The 18,719-nt window shown below is 50.8% G+C and overlaps 1 protein-coding gene across 2 annotated transcripts; it reads right to left on the reverse strand.

The window, feature by feature from the left end:
* Positions 1-617: 617 nt before the first annotated feature.
* On the reverse strand, positions 618-8,735 carry LOC133277138 (tudor domain-containing protein 7-like). 2 transcript variants are annotated; one of them, XM_061468744.1, is made up of 3 exons: positions 7,337-7,818; positions 6,384-6,597; positions 618-787 (listed from the first exon to the last, which is right to left on the reverse strand). In XM_061468744.1, the coding sequence occupies exons 1-3, from the start codon at positions 7,530-7,532 to the stop codon at positions 748-750; spliced, it is 450 nt and encodes a 149-aa protein (XP_061324728.1). In that variant the 5' UTR covers positions 7,533-7,818; the 3' UTR covers positions 618-747. The 2 variants fall into 2 exon arrangements, 1 of the variants encoding a protein (XP_061324728.1); XR_009746096.1 differs by lacking the exon at positions 618-787 and adding an exon at positions 8,209-8,735 and having other exon boundaries at positions 5,354-6,597; positions 7,337-7,478.
* Between the last annotated feature and the right edge of the window lie 9,984 nt (positions 8,736-18,719).

Here is an 18,719-nt window from a genome sequence, read left to right on the forward strand (position 1 = left end):
GGACGTCCCATCCCTCCCTGGAGGGCAAGACCCATCAGCTCCCACCCTGCCTCTCAAGGCTGATGGGTTCATCAGCTTGACACCTCCATGTGGGATATCTCTGCTGCAGAAACCCTTCTTCTGCCTTGCAGCAATTGTTTTTTCACCACCTGTTAACAATCGATTGCAGAACAGGGGTGGGCTTGTTTTTGTCCTAGCATCTCGGGGTACCTTACTGTTCCTTACTGGGCTGCAAATCAAGAATTTCCGAAGCAGCTATAACCACATTTAAAAAAGATACATAGAAAACCACTTCAAGACTGCTGTTCTGGGAGAAAAGGGGAAGCAAACAAATACCTTCATGCAGAGGGGAAAAAAAGCCCCAGCACAATAGATCCAAACCTTGAAGTGTTCATGATTTAACAGCTTTAGGTGTACTAGCTTGCCTTAAAAATGGAAGAAGAATTGCCCTTTCTTTGTTAACTGGGAAAAGCCAATTGGCACTTACACTTTTTTCAGGTCCTAGTGGTGTTACATACTGCTCTTCACATTGCATGCACTTCTTTTCAACTGTCACACGTTGCAATCCAACACTGTTTCAACTAAAGCAACTACAGGACCCAGCCAGGCTGTCCAGGAGTAAAACCCTGCAGGTCTTCAGTTCACTGTGGGTGCAGAATGTGATGAAATCCTCCCACTGCTGCAGGTGGGCTTGTGATGCATCTTTGCAAGACAACAGCATGCAGTGCAGTAGGTAAACTTTGTTTTTCAAGCTGCATGACCAAAACATTCATCCTTGTACACAGTCCTAAAAGAGAAAGGGAGTGTGATCTAATTCTCCAGTACCTGGGAAGAAGCATGCAGTGATGAAGTGATTCTCCTCCTTAGCAGAGCACTGCTAGAGGCTCTAGCATTGACATCTCGAAGTGGTATGCATGGCCCCCACAACCTGCCTGCAGGAGGCAGCCAGTAGACATACGCTGTGGGGCAGGTGCCATGTGAAGCTTCCTGTAAAGTTGCTTAGTGAACATAAAGGCACATCCTCAATCCTACCCATCTTAGGGAGGCCTCAAAGCCTTTACTCAAGCCTAATGAGAGTGCTCTGACTGTCAAAGGGAACAGGAAAAGAAGGAGAGGAAATGCAAATGGAGGAGCTTCCTAACTGGGGCTCCAGAAATCCACTGTGGGAGGGATTCAGGGGACAAGGGATTGTTTGAGTAGCCAGAGGGTTGCATCCCATGTTTAAGTACACCTGAAGTGGCCTGTGGTGGAAAAGGTACCAGGTGAAGTTACCTGACATCTCAGGATGAGGCACCATAGTCTTCAGTGGAAGATTAGTATCTTCATAGTTCAATATGCGTCCAGGAACTCAGGTGCTTCCAGGATGCCATGATGTTCTGCCTATACTGATGATGACTGGCCAGGGAATTTTACCCCTGCCCTCCTCTGAGCTTGAGAGAACAGCAAGGATCTGGTTTGCAGGCAGAGTGGATGATTTCCAGCAGTCCCTTCCCTCCTACTCTTGGAGGCCTGTGCCTTGCAATGTGGCCATGCCACATTCCCATCAAGGGGAACTAGTGTCCCCGGGAAAGAGGATTGGTCACAACAAATCCCAGTTTGACTTTCAAGCGGGTTCAGTCACCAGATAGACAAATACACTTTGAAGCTCAGCTAAGCAAAAAACCTTTTAGACCAATGATTAAGTCAGAAGAAAATTAAACTGAGGGATATCTGGGGGCATTCTGGACATCAGATTGGCCATCAGAGGACAACTTTGGCCCTCTGAAACAGATGCGTTCTTGTTGTGAAGAAGGTGGGCAGTAGCATACAGGGGATTCCTCCCGCTGGGGCTGCATGACCAAGTGCTGGGACACATGGTGGCAATGGCTGTATTTCCTCATTCCCAGGACCAGCCTGTTGCAAACAACCCAGACATACAGCAGCCTTTGCAGACACTCACATACAGGCAAGCAGCATCAACGTGAATAATACAAATGGGCCAACCCTGTGCCTTCTCACCAACTAATGAGGTTCAGAATTCACTACTGAATTAATCTCTGTTTCTCTCAATTTTCCCAGGCCTCTCTTGTAACTGGCACTATACTCTTGGTCTGTGCAGAAAACCAGCTTAAAAGCCTGCTAGGAGATCGAAGAGAGAAGGAAAACAAGAACAAAAAAACAGTTATAGACAGAGTTTAATGAGGTAGAACAGCCTGCAAGGATCAGGCACAGAGTCTGGCCAGACAAATGCTCTGACCAGGAGCCTGCTGACTTGTAAATACAAGCATGCCTTTGTAGTAAGAGGGGGTCAGGGCAGGAGCCAGAAAACACACCCAGAAAAACTGCACACAGCGCCTCAAACCAGACTGGGACATGGGATAGGGACAGACTTTGACCCCTCTGGGGTTGCCTCACCCAACCTGTGCAGGCAATCAAACTGATTAATTACCACAAGCAGCCACTCTCACATCAAGTGCTGGCCGTGCTGCTGGAGCAGTGCCCCAGCTCTGTGCTGGCCACTCACAAAGCTGGTGTGAGCCCACCATGCCCAGGGATGCTGCTCACACCTCCGCTCATCTACACACTGCTTTGAGGTCAGGACCTCATGGCTCAAAGCAGCTTTCCCTCCTGCAATGCCCAAAGCACAGGCAACTACAGCAGCTCTGGGAGCACAAAATATCCCCAGCAGCAAGGACATGAGCCATGGGTCTTGATAGTCCTGCTTCAAATTGGACAAGTTGAAACAAGTTGAAACCTAACCCACTTTCATGTGCCACTACACAGCCTTATGTTGAAGGCCCTGTTCACACAGTTCTCTATCACAACAGGATGGCTTGGCATCCTCTCATCTGCAAGTACAAACCATGGAGCAGAGCTGGTCGTAGGTGTCCTACAACTCTGTCTCATAAGCCACAGTCCCCACAGCTGCACCCGGATTATCTCTGGTCCAAACAGAACTCCTGGACACTGAGGAAGCTGTCTGACAGAGTCTCGGCACATCTGCAGCCAAAGTGTGAAAAGAGACCTCACCTAGGAGATGCCAGAACTGAAGAGCCTCCATCAGAGCCTCCCTGTTACACAAGGGAGCCTGCTTCAGTCAACTGGGAGATGCCTTTTCTCCTGCATTCTTCCACCTCAGCTTCCCAACCTTTGATTCCTACTGGAGGACTTCCATCCTCCTCCTAACTCCTTGTCACCCATTTCCTTTCCACTCCTATGTCACTGCTGTGTATGGCTTGCCGTATTTGCTATCCTCTAGCAACATTTAACTCTTTTTTTTTTTCCCCAGACTTTTTTGGGGTTTATATGAACACTGTGTGGACTTTTTTGCAATCTCTTCACGTTTTTAGCTGTGCTGTGTCAGCAGCTCTGGTCATAAACTTCAAACATGCTAAAACGTGTCCAAAATCTGAGTTATATCTGCCTGTTACAGGGAGCCGCTTTAGTTTCTGTTAAGTATCTTTCTGGGTGTTTGCCAAGTTTCATGCTAAGTGCTGGCACAAAACAAATCCGTGCCATTGAACTACTAAAACAGGGACCTTCACTCTGGCAGTTGTTTTTTATATACGAACAAAGCTATTCGCTGCTGAGCACAGCTTTATGGTTTCGCTGTCAACTGCACTGTCAACTGTTAAAATGGAGGTTGCTGCCCTCTTGCTTTCAGACCGAGGATAGCAAAACCCATCTCTGAACCAGGAAAGGCTTTCAGGAGCTCCTGCCCAGTTGCTCGATGTGCCATTGCTGCAGGTTAAAAATTATTGTAAGAGAAATGGTGTGCTGTAGTTACGCAAAAATGCTTATGCTATAACTGGTTCACTGACAAAAAACCTTGTTCTGTTTCTTTAAAGTCATCCTCCTCCAAAGCTATCATCAGTTCTGGGAGGACAAGAAAGGCAGTAAGGTGGGGTGCTGAGGGCACAGGTTTCTGTAGCTCCTCTCTCAGTGTCTCCAAAGCTTTCTTTGGTGGTCCCTCATGCTGCCTTCTCCACGGTGCCTTTCTCCATCCCCACCACAGGGTGTTTCCCTGCACCAGGACATGTTGCTGAACCCAGACACCCACCACACGTGCTGGGAGCAGCAGTGGTGCCATGCCATGCTGCAGTGTGGAGAGCGTGGAGCAGCCAGCTGCTTCTGCTCCTACTCAAGAAGGAAGCAGGCAACAGGGCTGTCCCTGATGGAGACAGAAAGCTGAGCCTCTTCCCAGCAGTGCCCCCAGAGGCTCCTGCTTTGACCTGCCCTGCCAAGGACTGTTGCTGCAGGAGCAGCAGCAAGGTGTGGGTGCCATTCTCCTCTGGAAGGGGGCACAAATACTGGGGAAGCATTGGCAAGCTGTGCCCTGGGGGTGACCCATATGTCCATGTGGCCACACAGAAAAGAGAACAAGGAACATAGTCCCTGGTGGGGCATGGGGAATTTGGCCCTGAAACCTGCCCGCAAAGGGACACAGGGCAGCCCAAGGCATGGCGCAGCAGCCAGGGCCATGGTGCTGAGCTTGAGGTGAGCTGGAGGAACAATGTCTCACAGCAAAAGGGTTCAGATTCCACAGCATTCAGCACATGGAGGTCATGGCATGTCACAGCGTGAGGACCGGACCGAGCCTAGCAGTCAGCAGTGGGGAACAATGACCTCAACAGACCAAGAGCCAGGCCCCAGGGTGCTCAGACATGGGGAAGTAAGTGGAGCAGGGTCAGCACCATCTCAGCAATTAGTCTCACAGTGCTTAGCTCAAAGGCGACCTGAGGTGGAAGGACCTGTGGAACAAATCTCTCCTACACAGCTGGACAGCTTGGCCCTTCTCCCCTCTGCACAGCAGCCTCCTCAGCCAAGGAGGGCACAGAGCTGCTGACAAGTTTCGCCCGTGCAGCCTCACCCAGCACACCCAGAAGCAACAGAAGGGGGGCAGCTCGGTCCACACTTGCGTCATTAGAGCTGTGCTGCACATAGAGAGGACCGTTTGGAGCCTCCTGACAATTCCTGGGTGCATCGCTCCCCTCACCTGCCACATGTCTCTTCCCTGGCCTCTACCTCCAAACCCTCTACTCTTCATAGGCCCTCTGCCGGCTCCTCTGGCTTCCTCCCGTCTGCCACTGCTCCCCTCTCGCCCGTCTCAGCTCTACAGCATCTGGCTCAGGCTGCCAACACCACCTGCCTCTTAACTCCTCCAGATTTATGCCTGGGCAAGTCCAAAGAGCATCTGCTGCAGCCACAGTGCAAGTGCCCATGGACACAGGAGTGTCTCCTGCCCTCAAGAGCAACCCTGCTCTAGAGATCCCCCTGGCAGCCCCAAGGCTGCTCCCCATCCCCAAGGCACCGGCCAACTCAATCAGCATCAGCACCACCAGGAACTGCCCAAAGAGCACCACTAGCAGAGAACAGCCACAGCAAAGGGCAATCGGGGGAGCAGCAGGAGGGTACGAGGCAGCGCTACCAGCCAACAATAAACCGAAACCTGACGTGGCTGCTGCTCCCACGAGAGCTCTGAGCACATCCTCATCTGCCCCCCGGCACCCAGAGCCCTGGCACACACAGGGTACATGCAGGCAACGGGCACAGGACACGTCTGCTTTTTGGGGGTGTTCCAGAACAAGCGGCACCGCGGCAGGATTAACCCATCCCTCTGCTCCGTGCCCCTGCACAGCTCCACCGTGGTTCCCATTCAAGGCAAAGCTGGAGGCTGGCTCACAACCCAGCCCGGTGACCGGCACAGGATTACTGCCACAATCACGGCTCCAGCGCACTCAGCGCAGCCACAATGGGGGAGCAGCAAACGCGTTCTCACCACCGTCAGCTGATGGCCCTGGGAGGCCCAGAACAACACAGCAGAGAGCTGATGGGGCAGCACTGGATAAGCCCCCCGGATTAGAGAGGCTCAAAGGGGCTGAAAGCAGCATGTACCGCTAACCCAGCACAAAGGCAGCTCCAGCCCTCGCCTCTTTCACTCAGACACAGGCAGGCAGCTGCTGACTTCCAGCGCCCCAAGAAGGGTCCCAAACACCAACGCTGCCACTGAGAAGTGGAGAGGTAAAGAGCGGCCACCTGCAGACAGCCCCAACCCTCAACACACAGCATCGCTCATCACTACACGCAAACCTCCTCCCGTGCTCCATTGCACTGGCCACAGCAGCCCCCTCCTGCGCCTGGGGAACAGCAACCTCCCCCCTCCCTCGGAGGGCCACCTTTGGCCACACTGCTCCCCAGAAGACACGGGAGCAGCCAAGAGCACAGGGTGGCGACGGCAGCATCCAAAAGGCAAAGGGCACCCACCTCCCTCCTGGCTTCTGACCCACAGTCCAACTTCTGCAAGGCAGGTGCCTCGATTCCCACGTCCCAAAACACACTGCCGGCACGGCACCATCCAGAGTCCACCACACTTCATTTCACCTCACACACGCACATACACTGACCTGTTGACCACAGTGACGTGTCTCTGCATGGGCATTTCTTTAGGTGGTCCACTCCCGGCACCTGGTGACAAGGCAAGACGGGCACTCTCCACAGTGGGTTTCACCACGCCACCCGCCACTCCTCTGCTTCGTGGCAAGCGAGGAACAGGCCTCTTGCTGCCTTCTTCTGCCACGCTCAAAGACCTGGGCTGTCTCAAAGTTCCTTTGGGCTTTCCTAAGGAGTTTGCAGACACAGCTGTGAGCTCATGCCCTCCTCCACCCAACCCAAACAGACTTCAAGCACAGCAGGTAACTCTCCCCACAGAATCCATACTTCTCCAAAACACAGTTAGAAAGGATGCTCTCAACCACGGTCTTGGGTCTCCTTGCTTCAGCACTGTGGCTCGCATCCAAGGACTCACAATCTCCACCACTGCACTGCAGCATGGAAAGAGACTGCAGACCCATCTCCCCTTACACTCTCAGAAAAGACACTTACTCTGAGATGCCACATCCTTCCACCTTACAGGTGCGACCCATGGTCAGGCTGCTCTCTCCCACCCCTTTCCTTCTGTAAGGAAGCGAACCCCTCCTTACACACAAGAACAGGGGAACACAAACAAACTATGAGGCCCACTGTTGCTGACAGCAAAGCTGCCTACTCGCAAGCAGATGGGCCTTGTCTAGGCCTGATGCTGGGAGATGCCGCTGGCAGCAACACAACAGCAGGGAGGGAAAGACCCAGAGGCTCTGGGTCTTACTTGCATCTTACTTGCTCAAGAAGGGCTTCCTACCGATCAGGGCCTGCAAGCACAAGCACCCTCATCAACAACACTGCCTGCTCCCAGGAGCTCTTCACCAGGACCACACAATTCCTGGCCATCACTGACACAGCCTCACAGGGAAGACTTCTGCTCCAGCAGCTGCACACCCCTTTCACAAAGGCAGACCCTCCACTGCTGCCTGTGGCTCACCCGCCAGCTTGACTGGGGACGTGTTCTTCAGCCTCATCTGGCAGTTCACTTGCCGTCCCGTCTTCCTCTTGGAACTCCTCTGCCGGGCCACCAGCTGAGCAATTGGCTCAGTCTCGCTGCAAGCAACAGCATGGCAAATGACCTGGGGGAGCGGGAAGGGGACAGAGGGAAAGCAGTCAGTAAGGCCCAAGCTCATCCACAGCCTGCACAAGGATTTCCAGCCGCTTCCATGCCTCAAACTGCTGGATCATGCCAGTCAAGGCTTCAGCTGCCAACAAAGACTTGGAGACCTCCCTCTCCTTTTGCAGCAGAGAGCAGAGCAGCCAGCACAGCCTCTCTGTCACCTTCCCACATGAGCTTGGGCCCCACCAACAAACAACCTGCTCTGTCACTCTCATCCCACAGGCTGACCATCTCACTTTACAACACTGGCGAGCCACAGCCTTTCACTTTGCCACTGCTCCTCCTGCAAAGGCTCGCCAGGGCCCCAGCACCGCCGTGACCATGAGGAGGGGCCTCTGCCCCACTGACCCAAGAAACAGCACAGTGCCCCTGGCTGCACAGGCTGTCCTACAGTCACTGCGCTGGGCATCAACAACAGCCCCGCCTTGGGCAAGTAAGGCAGATACCTCCTCCCTTTCAGGCCTCCCAGAAACCACCATGACCTTTCCAGGATAATCAAGAGTGCTCTTGTAACATCAGCCAGCTCACTGAGCACCTATGAGCACACTGCAAGAGACCCACGGACTTGTGCACTTCCCGTTCTTTGAAACGTTCCCTAAACTAATCTTGCCACACTGAGGTCAATCTTCCTTGTCCTGCACTTTTTCACTGGTCTCAGTAGCCTTGGGATTACTCGCAGCTGGTCTTACCTGTGAAGGCCAAGGCAAAGAAGGCACTCAGTGTCTCAGCCTTCCCCATGTCCTTTAAGACCAGGTCCCTGTTACCATTTCTCAGAAGACATACATTTTCCCTAGCCATCCTTTTGCTGATGATGTACTTGTAGAAACCTTCCCTGCTGCCCTTCATGTTCCTTCTCAGAATTGGGTCCGGATAGTCTTTAGTTTTCCTAACCACATTCCTACACGTTTGGACAGCATCTCTACATTGCTTCCACCTCACACAACTCTGCTTCCTCCTCCTGTGCACAAGCTTCTAATTGGAGAGGTAAGCCACGAACTCCTTGTTCATCCACACGTGCCTTCTGCAACCTTGCTTTCCCCCCAGCCCCAACTGTTGAGATGGTCTGTTCTTGAGATTGGAGGAGGCAACCCTTGAAAACCCACTACCTCTCCTGGACCACTCTTCTCTCCAGAACTGTATCCCATGAGAGTTCCAAGCAGATTCCTGAAGAGAACAAAGCCTGCTCTCCTGATGTTCTGGCTTGTTGATACTGTTATTTGCTTTATTCCTCTCAGGCTCCTGAACACCACCTTCTCATGATCCCTGCAGCCAGGGGTTCTCCCCAGCCTTTACATTCCCAAGCAGTTCTTCCTTGTTTGTGAAAATCTGGTCCTGTAGACCATCTCCCTTCATCAGCTCCTCACTTATGTCAGGACGCTGTCATCAGCGCACCCCAGAAACATCCTGGATTGCTCATGCTTGGCTGTCTTGTTCCCTCCAGCAGGTATGGCAGTGACTCAAGTCCTCCATGAGAATCAAATCTTGCAAATGTGAAGCTTGTTGTAAGAAGGCATCATCTGCTTTATCTACCATTTCTTTCTGATAAGGCTGTGTGTAAGAGCCAGCCACCATGCTGCACAGACTGTCCTACAGTCACTGCGCTGGGTGTCAACAGCAGCCCCACCTTGAGCAAGCCCACAGCCACCTCCCTTGCCTCCTTCATGATCTCTTGCCTCAACCTCCCCTTGGTGCAGCCCAGCATTGCTGCCACAGCCATCCCCTGAATGGTTGCAGGAACGCTGCATTGGTAACCCCCCAGAACACACACACAGTGTGCACTACCTCACGGAGGAGATGCGAGCCCAAGCTTTTGAGCCATTCAACTGCTAAAAGCCTGCAGGGTAGCTGGATGCATTCTCCTCCAGGGCTCCAAGGACACAGGCAGACACCCAAAAAGACCATGAGTAAAAAATGAGAGACTGTGATCTCAGGGACTCTCTATGTGGGCCTCAGCCATGAGCAGTGGTGGTGGTACAGGCTGAAAAGGGGGGCCCTCAGGCCCAGCACTGTTACCCTCATTGTTGCTAAGCAGCAACAACTTGCTTCAGAGCTCCCCTCAGTCTCTCAGGCTGACTCAAACAGCCGCGGGAAATATGGGCAAGGAATGACAAACTTCAGCAACAATCTTGCCCCCCAGCAGTGCTCATCCTTCTCCTCCTCTTAGTCCTCTGCACACTCAGCATCTGCACTGGGCTGGCTCAACATACAGCCACTGGAGGGAGGCCCTCTCCTTGCGAGGGACAGACAGCTCTGCCGCTTGAGGAGCTCCTGCTTAGGAATCAGACAGCGGCTATGCAAAAAGCCTGCCAGTGGTGTCAGAGGTTGGAAGGGCAGCCTTGCCTGTGCTTAAATGCAAATCGGTACACAGCAGGTATGCAACATCACCTGGGGAGCCAAGAACCCCTCTTCTGTCTCAGTGATTCAGAGATGCTCCAGAGATGCCTAGGAGCAGTCCCAGGCTGTGACAGCCCACAGCTTCACCCACCAGCCCTGCTCAGTGTCCACCCCTGTGCACTCCTTCAGCATGTGTTTCAACAGGAAAAGGCCTTAGCATATCTGAGACTGTTGTCTAGAAATCCCCTCAGACAAGAAGATGCTGTGCGTGTGATCCTGTAGCACATCCTCAGACAAGGGGACTTGGCTTGGTGTGACCCTTCTGTGTACAGACCACACTTGTCTGCCACGCAGGCCTTTTGCCCTGCTCAGCAGTTCTGTATCTGTCAGATCCCACACAGCCATACGCACCAAGAGACTCACAGAAAAATGCAGAGTATAATCTCTATTATTCAAAACTAAAAGCTTCACCAGCCATTTTATCGCTGCCATCCTGCTGCTCTGGGCCCCAAAATAATAATGGTCTGAGCTGAAAAGTCTGCAACACCCATCACTCATACTGATCCACTTGCCCTTTCTGAAGGAGCTCTGATACCTCAGGGCACAGGGTTGCGGTCTGTCCCCAAAGCCTTGCAGTAATTGTTGTCTAACAGGACAATCTTGATATTGTCCCCATACACATGCCTATGCCTTCCTTATGGTCATCTCAGAGAGCTTTGTAGTCCTCAGGCACATCCAAACTTCTCTGTGCCACCTTTTAGGTGGTCCCCAGACCCAACAGGTCAATACTTTTTGTGCAGCCATGCAAAGTGGAGGGCCTGAGGGCATTTTACTGCCCCTGGAGGGCATTTTACTTTTCTTAATTACATTTTATAGACTTTTAATTATCCATTCCATTACCTTAATAAAGTCTGGTCTCTATATTTTACACCTGGTTTACAGTTGTAAATATTTAATTTATATACCTCTGTAAGAATGTATCAACACATCTATATATAAATAAAAATGCATATTACTCTACTCCTTTACACATGTATTTCTAACTATATACATATTGTATGCATTGTATATAAATGTATGTATTTTTGTATCTGACCACTTCTTGGTACCAAGAAAGAAGGGTTGCAACACTGAACAAAATGGCAGCTACCTCACACAAAATGGTGGCAGTTACCTGCCAGGAGGTGAACAGAGCTGCAGAGTGAGAAGAAGTGGCGGTTAGAAGAAAAAGACCCAGGAAGTCCATTGCGCCTGTTTGGACCCACTCACTGTGGATACATTATGTGCTAGACAAATGTATGAATCTCAACTTGGTATTAAAGGTTTGATACTAAAAGCATTCAAAGTCCTCTTCTGCATTTGCCTGCCCATCACCCATGCTGCAATAGTAAGAGGACCTCATGAACACTGCAGCATTAAGGGAAGTGTTCCAACCAGCACTGCCCTGTTGCTGACAGCAGTGTTGGGTACCTGCCCTGCTCTAGGCACGGGGTTTAGCCCTCCAGTGAACGTCAGGGGTTAGGGGGCTGGGAAAAGGAGCTGCTCCCACAGCTGTGTCGAGTGCCCTTCCCATAGCAGGAACCTCCTATCAGAGGAAGGTGGCGTACTCGATTACCAAGGTACATAAGGTGTTGCAAAATGTGTTTGGTCCAGGTTTTTGTCTCAGTCCTGGAGATGCGAGAGACTGCTCCATAGGTGAACTTGCCCATCCACCTGCTCTCACTGACAGAGGGCCACTGCAGCCTTTGCAAACCAAACCTTACCTTAACCTCCAGGCATTTATTGATTTTCTTGTGTGCGTTTACTGAAAATTGTGAAAACATTTCAATGTTGTGGGCAAATACAGGGCCCTGTATACTGTGTAGTAGTGCTTGATATTACCCAAGATGGTGAGATCTCCCCCAAGTTTCCACTGCTCTTCACCTGTCTGCACAGGGCTAAGGAAGATACAAGTATAACTAAATCACTGTGAGCAAGTAACTGTCTGTATTTGTTTCCCGTTTTAGGCTTGGTCTCCAGCAAGAGTATGCTGCACAGCTGAGGGACTTGCACAAAGAGATGTATTCCCAGAGTTCAGTAGAGCAAGACAGCTCACCAAGCTGCCCCTGCCTAGCCCCAATTATCCCAACCACCAGACCATGGTTCACGCGAGACTGAAGGCAAGCTTTCCCAGCGCTGTGTCTCATTTACCAACAGCTGAGAAATGCCCAGGAACACTTTCCTGAACTGCCTCTCAGCTGTTGAGGTTTGCATACTGCAAGCATCCTCTGCAGTTTGCCTGAGTTACTCTCCATCTCATGCTCATCTTCTAGGAAAGCACTGGGAACAGGAGGTGAAAGTGTTAAGCTTCTGCTCCATACCCAGGGCTTCACTACCATAACTGTGTAGACATGCCCAGAAGAAACAGAAACAATTACTGCACTGCTTGGTGTGACTCACAAAGAAGCAGCTCTGTTCCCAGCAGCGGTCCAGGTTTTATCTCCTCATGTTCATCAGGACAGCAAACTTCAGGAGAAGTTCAAAGAATGACCTTAAGCAGATCAGTATAGCCCTAACTAGTGTTACTGTTAAAATAATACAGCTTGTGAGCTTGTGCATGCATTAGCTCTGTTTAATGCTATCACCATAGGATTTCTGTAACAGGTATTTAGATTATTTTGCACTTTTCTGTAGAGCCATGTCATTCTCTTAGCACAGGACTTTGCCTGCTGTGGCTCCATCTACCTGCTGCAAACACCACAAACTGAGGCAAATGACAGGAGCTGAGCTACCTGTCCTGCCAGAAGAACCTCTCTCCACAGTGGTTGTACCTTCAAGTTCCATGTATGTATGGCTCACTTTGCCAGACCCATGAAGTGAGAAGGGAGTAAAGAACTTCCCCACCATGGTGCCTGTTGGACAGGTCTCTTTAGCTGCATATGTTTGCAGCTTGGCTCTACTCCTCATCATAGTAAATTTACAAGTATAAGAGTTCTGTGATTTAAATCATCTATGTGAAGCACTTAGCAAGTGATGGCTCAACTCTGTACTGACTTTACAAGGCCTCAGGCTGGGGGCTGTGAAGCCTGCTCTGTGTGAACTTTTCTTGGGCTGCCTGCAAATGTATTTGTTTTTGCTGTGACAACTAGATGTATATGGCTGATACGGCTGCTTGTTTTCTCTTTCCTTATCTTTGTCCAGACCATAATTTATAAACAGAACAGTTGGAACCACTTGTTCTATGTCAAGTGAGATATTTGCAGCACTAGCACAATGATTTCATGAGAGAAGTACAGGCCTGGTGTTACACTGAACCCCTTGAGAAGTTACAGCAAGAAGCATAGAGTACAGGCAGGAGGTGGGAAGAGATAGGACACAGAGTTCTCATTGCAGATTCCATGGCAATAAACTCAAGCAGACCAGCATAGGGAGTGTGTATATGCCTTATCACAACAGTAAGTACAAAAATGCCAAAAGCAATGAACAAAGGAGCTCTGTAAAGACAGAGCTCCAGGCTTCAGCTGACTGCAGCCCACAATTAGGAGCAGCCAGTGTTGTGACAATTAGCATATTCTACAGACCAGTAATAAGATTCACAACTGTACTGTAATTCCACAGTATACTGGAAATGCAATAGTCTGCAAAACGTAATGTGTATTTATACTGTGATTACTGTATCACCCTACTAAATGAACCCCCCTGAAAATGCAGATAGTCTCAAAGAAGTAAACTGCACTAAACTCTTGACTATCTTAAAAAACCTGGTCAGAGAATACTGGACTTTTGACAGGTCGCTCTGGTCCCTGGAGGCTGTCACAGCTTGTGGCTGTCACCAAGTCTTCGTGGCAGGCATCACTGGGAGCCTTTTGCAGGCACACCCGAAGTAACGTTAAGCATCCCCACCTCAGCATGTGCCCTTATAGTCTCCCTATGGTTTGTAGTCTTCCTTCCCCTTTTAGTCTTCTCTGGCTTGGCTTTGGCAGCCCTCCCGTCTGTCCATAATCAGGCAGCTTGACCTGATGTTGCCTCCAGTCTGGCTCTCAGAAGTGGACATCTGCAGAAGAGAGAATGCTACTGCAAGTGAGCTGCAGGATGGCAGGGCACCCCGATGGCAGGATGGTGAAGGTCTTTCCACTGCCAGCAATGAGTAATGGAGCAGACTTCGTAAGGCCTGATGGCATACAGCTGGTGACCATCTTCTGCCCCTGTGTGTGTGACACTCATTAGCCATGTGGAGCGCTGGAGAATACAATGGAGGCCAAACCTCTGGGATTTAAAGGTCTCAATTATGCAGCACTGCCTGAGGTGCCCAGATACTGTGTCTCTGGAGCTCTGCAGCTGCCTGGGTACAGGCTGGGGCAGGCAGAGCCCCACAGAGAGGCTGCCATGGAGTCAGGGACACCTGCGCACCCACCAGTCCTTCCTCAACAGAGAGTGCACCCGTGTTCCGGTTTTGTAGAGACGTCAGTAGAGAGATCATAGAAGTAAATTCAGTTTTCAGTACTCAGAAATTGAGGGAATTAAGTGAATTAATTTAAAACCTGTGATCTCTGCAGAAGAGACACACTTAACTGTCATTACTTAGTCCATCACTCAAGCAGGCGACTTTAGCAGCTGCCATGCGGCAGGACCAAGGTCAGAGTATTGCCGCAAAAGACTCAAAGAAACTCGGTTTGGTGTTTTAGAAAGCAGGCATCCTTTGTTGCAGTTCTGGGTGCACATGCAAATCATTTCACAAAGGTGAGTGTGCCTCAAGTCTACAACAAACATGCCCATTTGGAATCATAGAATCATAGAATAGTTAGGGTTGGAAAGGACCTTAAGATCATCTAGTTCCAACCCCCCTGCCATGGGCAGGGACACCTCACACTAAACCATGTCACCCAAGGCTCTGTCCAACCTGGCCTTCAACACCACCAGGGATGGAGCATTCACAGGTTCTGTGTGCAACCCATTCCAGTGCCTCACCATCCTTACAGTAAAGAACTTCTTCCTTATATCCAATCTAAACTTCCCCTGTTTAAGTTTGAACCTGTTACCCCTTATCCTATCACTACAGTCCCTAATGAAGAGTCCCTCCCTAGCACCCTAATAGGCCCCCTTCAGATACTGGAAGGCTGCTATGAGGTCTCCATGCAGCCTTCTCTTCTCCAGCCTGAACAGCCACAACTTCCTCAGCCTATCTTCATACAGGAGGTGCTCCAGTCCCTTGATCATCCTCATGGCCCTCCTCTGGACTTGTTCCAGCAGTTCCATGTCCTTTTTATGTTGAGGACACCAGAACTGCACACAATACTCCAAGTGAGGTCTCAGGAGAGCAGGGTAGAGGGGCAGGATCACCTCCTTTGACTTGCTGGTCACGCCCCTTCTGATGCAGCCTAGGATACAGTTGGCTTTCTGGGATGTGAGCGTACACTGAAGCCCGCTCATGTTAAGTCTCTCAATGACCAACACCCCCAAGTCCTTCTCTGCAGGGCTGCTCTGAATCTCTTCTTTGCCCAACCTGTAGCTGTGCCTGGGATTGCTCTGACTCAGGTGTAGCACCTTGCACTTGGCATGGTTAAACTTCATAAGGTTGGCATCTGCCCACCTCTCAAGCGTGTCAAAGTCCCTCTGGATGGCATTCCTTCCCTTCAGCATATCAACCGAACCACACAGCTTGGTGTCATCAGCAAACTTGCTGAGGGCGCACTCAATCCCCCTGTCCATGTCACCAACAAAGATGCTGAACAAGGCTGGTCCCATCACCGATCACTGAGGGACACCACTCATTACTGGTCTCCAGCCAGACATTGAGCCATTGACCACAACTCTTCGCTTGCGGCCATCCAGCCAGTTCTTTATCCACCAAGTGGTCCATCTATCAAATTGATGTGTCTCCAATTTAGAGACAAGGATGTCGTGTGGGACAGTGTCGAACGCTTTGCACAAGTCCAGGTAGATGACATCAACTGCTCTACCCCTGTCCATCAGTTCTGTAGCCCCATCACAGAAGGCCACCAAATCAGTTGGGCAGGAATTCCCCTTAGTGAAGCCATGCTGGCTGTCACCAACCACCTTGTTGTTCATGTGCCTCAGCATGCCTTCCAGGAGAATCTGCTCCAAGATTTTGCAGGCACAGAGGTGAGACTGACTGGTCTGTAGTTCCCTGGGTCATCCATTTTCCCCTTCTTGAAAATGGGGATTATATTTTCCTTTTCCCATTCATCAGGAACTTCACCCAATGCCATGATTTTTCAAGTATGATGGACAGTGGCTGAGCAACTTCATTTGCCAGCTCCTTCAGGACCCATGGATGGATTTCATCAGGTCCCATGGACTTGTGCACGTTCATGTTCTTAAGATGGTCTCAAACCAGATCCTCTCCTACAGTGGGCCTAAGGTCTTCATTCTCACAGTCCCTGCATCTGCCTTCCAAGACTTGGGTGGTGTGGTCAGAGCCTTTGCCAGTAAAGAGTGAAGCAAAGAAGTCATGAAGAACCTCAGCCTTTTCCAAATCTAGGGTAGCCAGTTCTCCTGCGAGCTTCCGGAGAGGGCCCACGTTGTCCCTAGTCTGTCTTATTTGCAATGTAACTACAGGATCCCTTCCTGTTATCTTCCCCATCCCTACCTAAGTTTAAATCTAACTGCACCTTAGCTTTCCTAACCTGGTCCCTAGATTCCTGGATAACATCCCTGTATTCTTCCCAGGCCGCCTGTCCTTGCTTCTACCGTTTATAAGCCTCTTTTTTTCTTCGAATTTTCCTCAGCAGCTCCTTATCCATCCATGGAGGTCTCCTGGCCCTCCTGCTGTACTTCCTAAAATTTTCACAAGAGGAGCTGCTTATCCCAGCTCTGAAGCACTGCAGTGGGGCGAGGAGAGCGTTCCTGCTCTTCCCGTGGGTAAGGAAATGATGTTCTCCCACCCACCCCCTGTACCAACACCAAGAAACCTGAACAGAGACAGGCAGTGACTACCAGAAACAAGGGATTTACATTTACAGGTAGAAAACCTCTCCCACAACTCTTAAAAAAAAAAAAAAGTGTATTTTAGGTTCTACAACTGAAGTTTCTTTAGGAAGTGAACAATCTGTGCTGTGAGGATGCTCTGGGGTATCTCCTGCTGCTATTTTACCCCTGAACAAAAAGATTAGAAGAAAATAAAATATAAAATAAAATAATTAGAATAAAGTTGGCCAGACAAGTTCTTCAGCTATATATCACCTGGCCCTTGCGCTTTACAACCTTTCTGGGAAACGTTTCACATATTCATTAGATTTCCTACAACTTATTGTAGTATTTGCATTTTTAATTACACATGCGCTGAGTGGTGGTCTCCAGGAGTCAGTGATGGTGGCTGATAGCCTTCCTCACTGTGCCCACTGACTGACCTCTGTGCCTGTGCAGGTGCAAAAAAAAGAATTGCTTAACAGTTGTGTCTGTGGTTTAGGTCAGTTTGTTCTGATTTGTCCCTCATCTTGAAGAACCGGCCCAGTCTGCCTTGGTCGCTCCTTTCTTACCATCACAGCCGGCTGTCTCCGGAGGGGTGAACCTCCCCATCTGTCACGGTTACTCCCGCCTTATCGCCAAAGGCTACCCTTGCTTTATACATACCCCAAGGCGGCACCAGCCCTCCTTGCTCTCAACAGAGCGGTCTCAAGTTACAACTCAGCATTTAGCTCATAGGAAAGCACAACGACACCGGGCCGGGGAAGTGCCCGCCACCCCCACCTGGTGCCCCGACACAACCCCCACGACTCCCGCCGCCTCAGACCCCTCCCACCTCCCCTCGGCCTGCCGCGAACCGGACTGGTGTGGCAGAGGCGCATGCGTCGCGAGCTGGCTCGGGCGGGGAGGCGCGGCGCGGCGCATGCGCGCGGTGGGCGGTTGGAGGCGGGTGGGCGGTGCCGGGCGGGGTTGGGAAAGCAGTGGGTGTTGCTGGTGCGCCCGGCGCCCACGGGAAAGCGGCGGTTGCTGCGCTCGCTTCGGCTGCGGCCCGCGGCGGCTGGGACGAGGCGTTGGTTGGTGTCTGAGAGCCGCCGGGGTGAGGTGGTGGTAAGGAAACACGGCTTAAGCCGTCCCGTGCTGGGGGGAGAGGCAGTGCGGAGGGCCGGCTTTGCCCGTCAGAGGGAGGCTGCTACTCCTCGATGGTCCCCTTGTGAAAGCGTCCCGGCTTCAGTGGGTTAGTGACAGCTCTGTGCCTTCCGAGGGGACTTGTGTCCCACAGGGTTGTGTTTGTAGCCTTTTAGAAGTATAGCTATTAGGGAGCTCATACTTCTCAGCAGGAAAACTGTCGTCGCTTCCTTTTCTGTCTGTTAGACGGAGTAATGATCTGCAACACGGAGGCCGTTTTGCTTTAACGTACCGAAAAAACTTTTGAGTTCTGATGCCGGAACGGAGGACTGGTTGGATGTGCCCTGCGTTGTTGGTAGAGGCTGCCTGGACTGTGGTTCCATTGCCGTGTCCTCTGGTCTGGAGACAGCCAGCCGCTGGGTGAGAGCCGTAGCTGCTGAATGATCTAACCTTACATCAGCTGGCCACAAAAACGTGTGAAAAAGGCTTCATGAGCCACTCCGAGCTGTGAAGGTTTCTGCTAATGTATCAGTGACTTACTGTCACCGTTACTGCACTACAAGCGTTCCGCGTTATTGCTAGCTGTAGGAATGGCAGCGTCATTCAGGTGTAAGCTGAAGACTGCATTCAGTTTAACCTTTGTACCGTAGTATCTGTCATCTCGTTTAACTGAGTGAATTGCTATCATGACTGCTCCTTGTTATGTAACTTAGGAGGATATGTTTTACGGTATCCCGTTTGCTCTTTCTTTAGTATTCGCATACTACTACATGTGGGTTGATGTTGTCCCCCCATGTTTCTGCCCTCTTTTTTTATTAATGTTTCTTCTCTTGAA

This window comes from Pezoporus flaviventris, unplaced genomic scaffold (assembly GCF_033815535.1).
Source record: "Pezoporus flaviventris isolate CSIRO_AGI_PZ_B2104156 unplaced genomic scaffold, CSIRO_AGI_Pfla_v1 ptg000050l, whole genome shotgun sequence".
Taxonomy (NCBI): Eukaryota; Metazoa; Chordata; class Aves; order Psittaciformes; family Psittacidae; genus Pezoporus; species Pezoporus flaviventris.

What these genes read in the sequence shown, in the direction of transcription:
- LOC133277138 (XM_061468744.1), bottom strand. Translation starts at nt 7,532, where the DNA reads ATGAGCTTGGGCCTTACTGACTGCTTTCCCTCTGTCCCCTTCCCGCTC. An exon ending in GTCCCCAGTCAAGCTGGCGG is followed by an intron (nt 6,598 to 7,336) that starts GTGAGCCACAGG and finishes CAAACTCCTTAG; the next exon opens with GAAAGCCCAAAGGAACTTTG. An exon ending in CACGTCACTGTGGTCAACAG is followed by an intron (nt 788 to 6,383) that starts GTCAGTGTATGT and finishes TTTCTCTTTTAG; the next exon opens with GACTGTGTACAAGGATGAAT.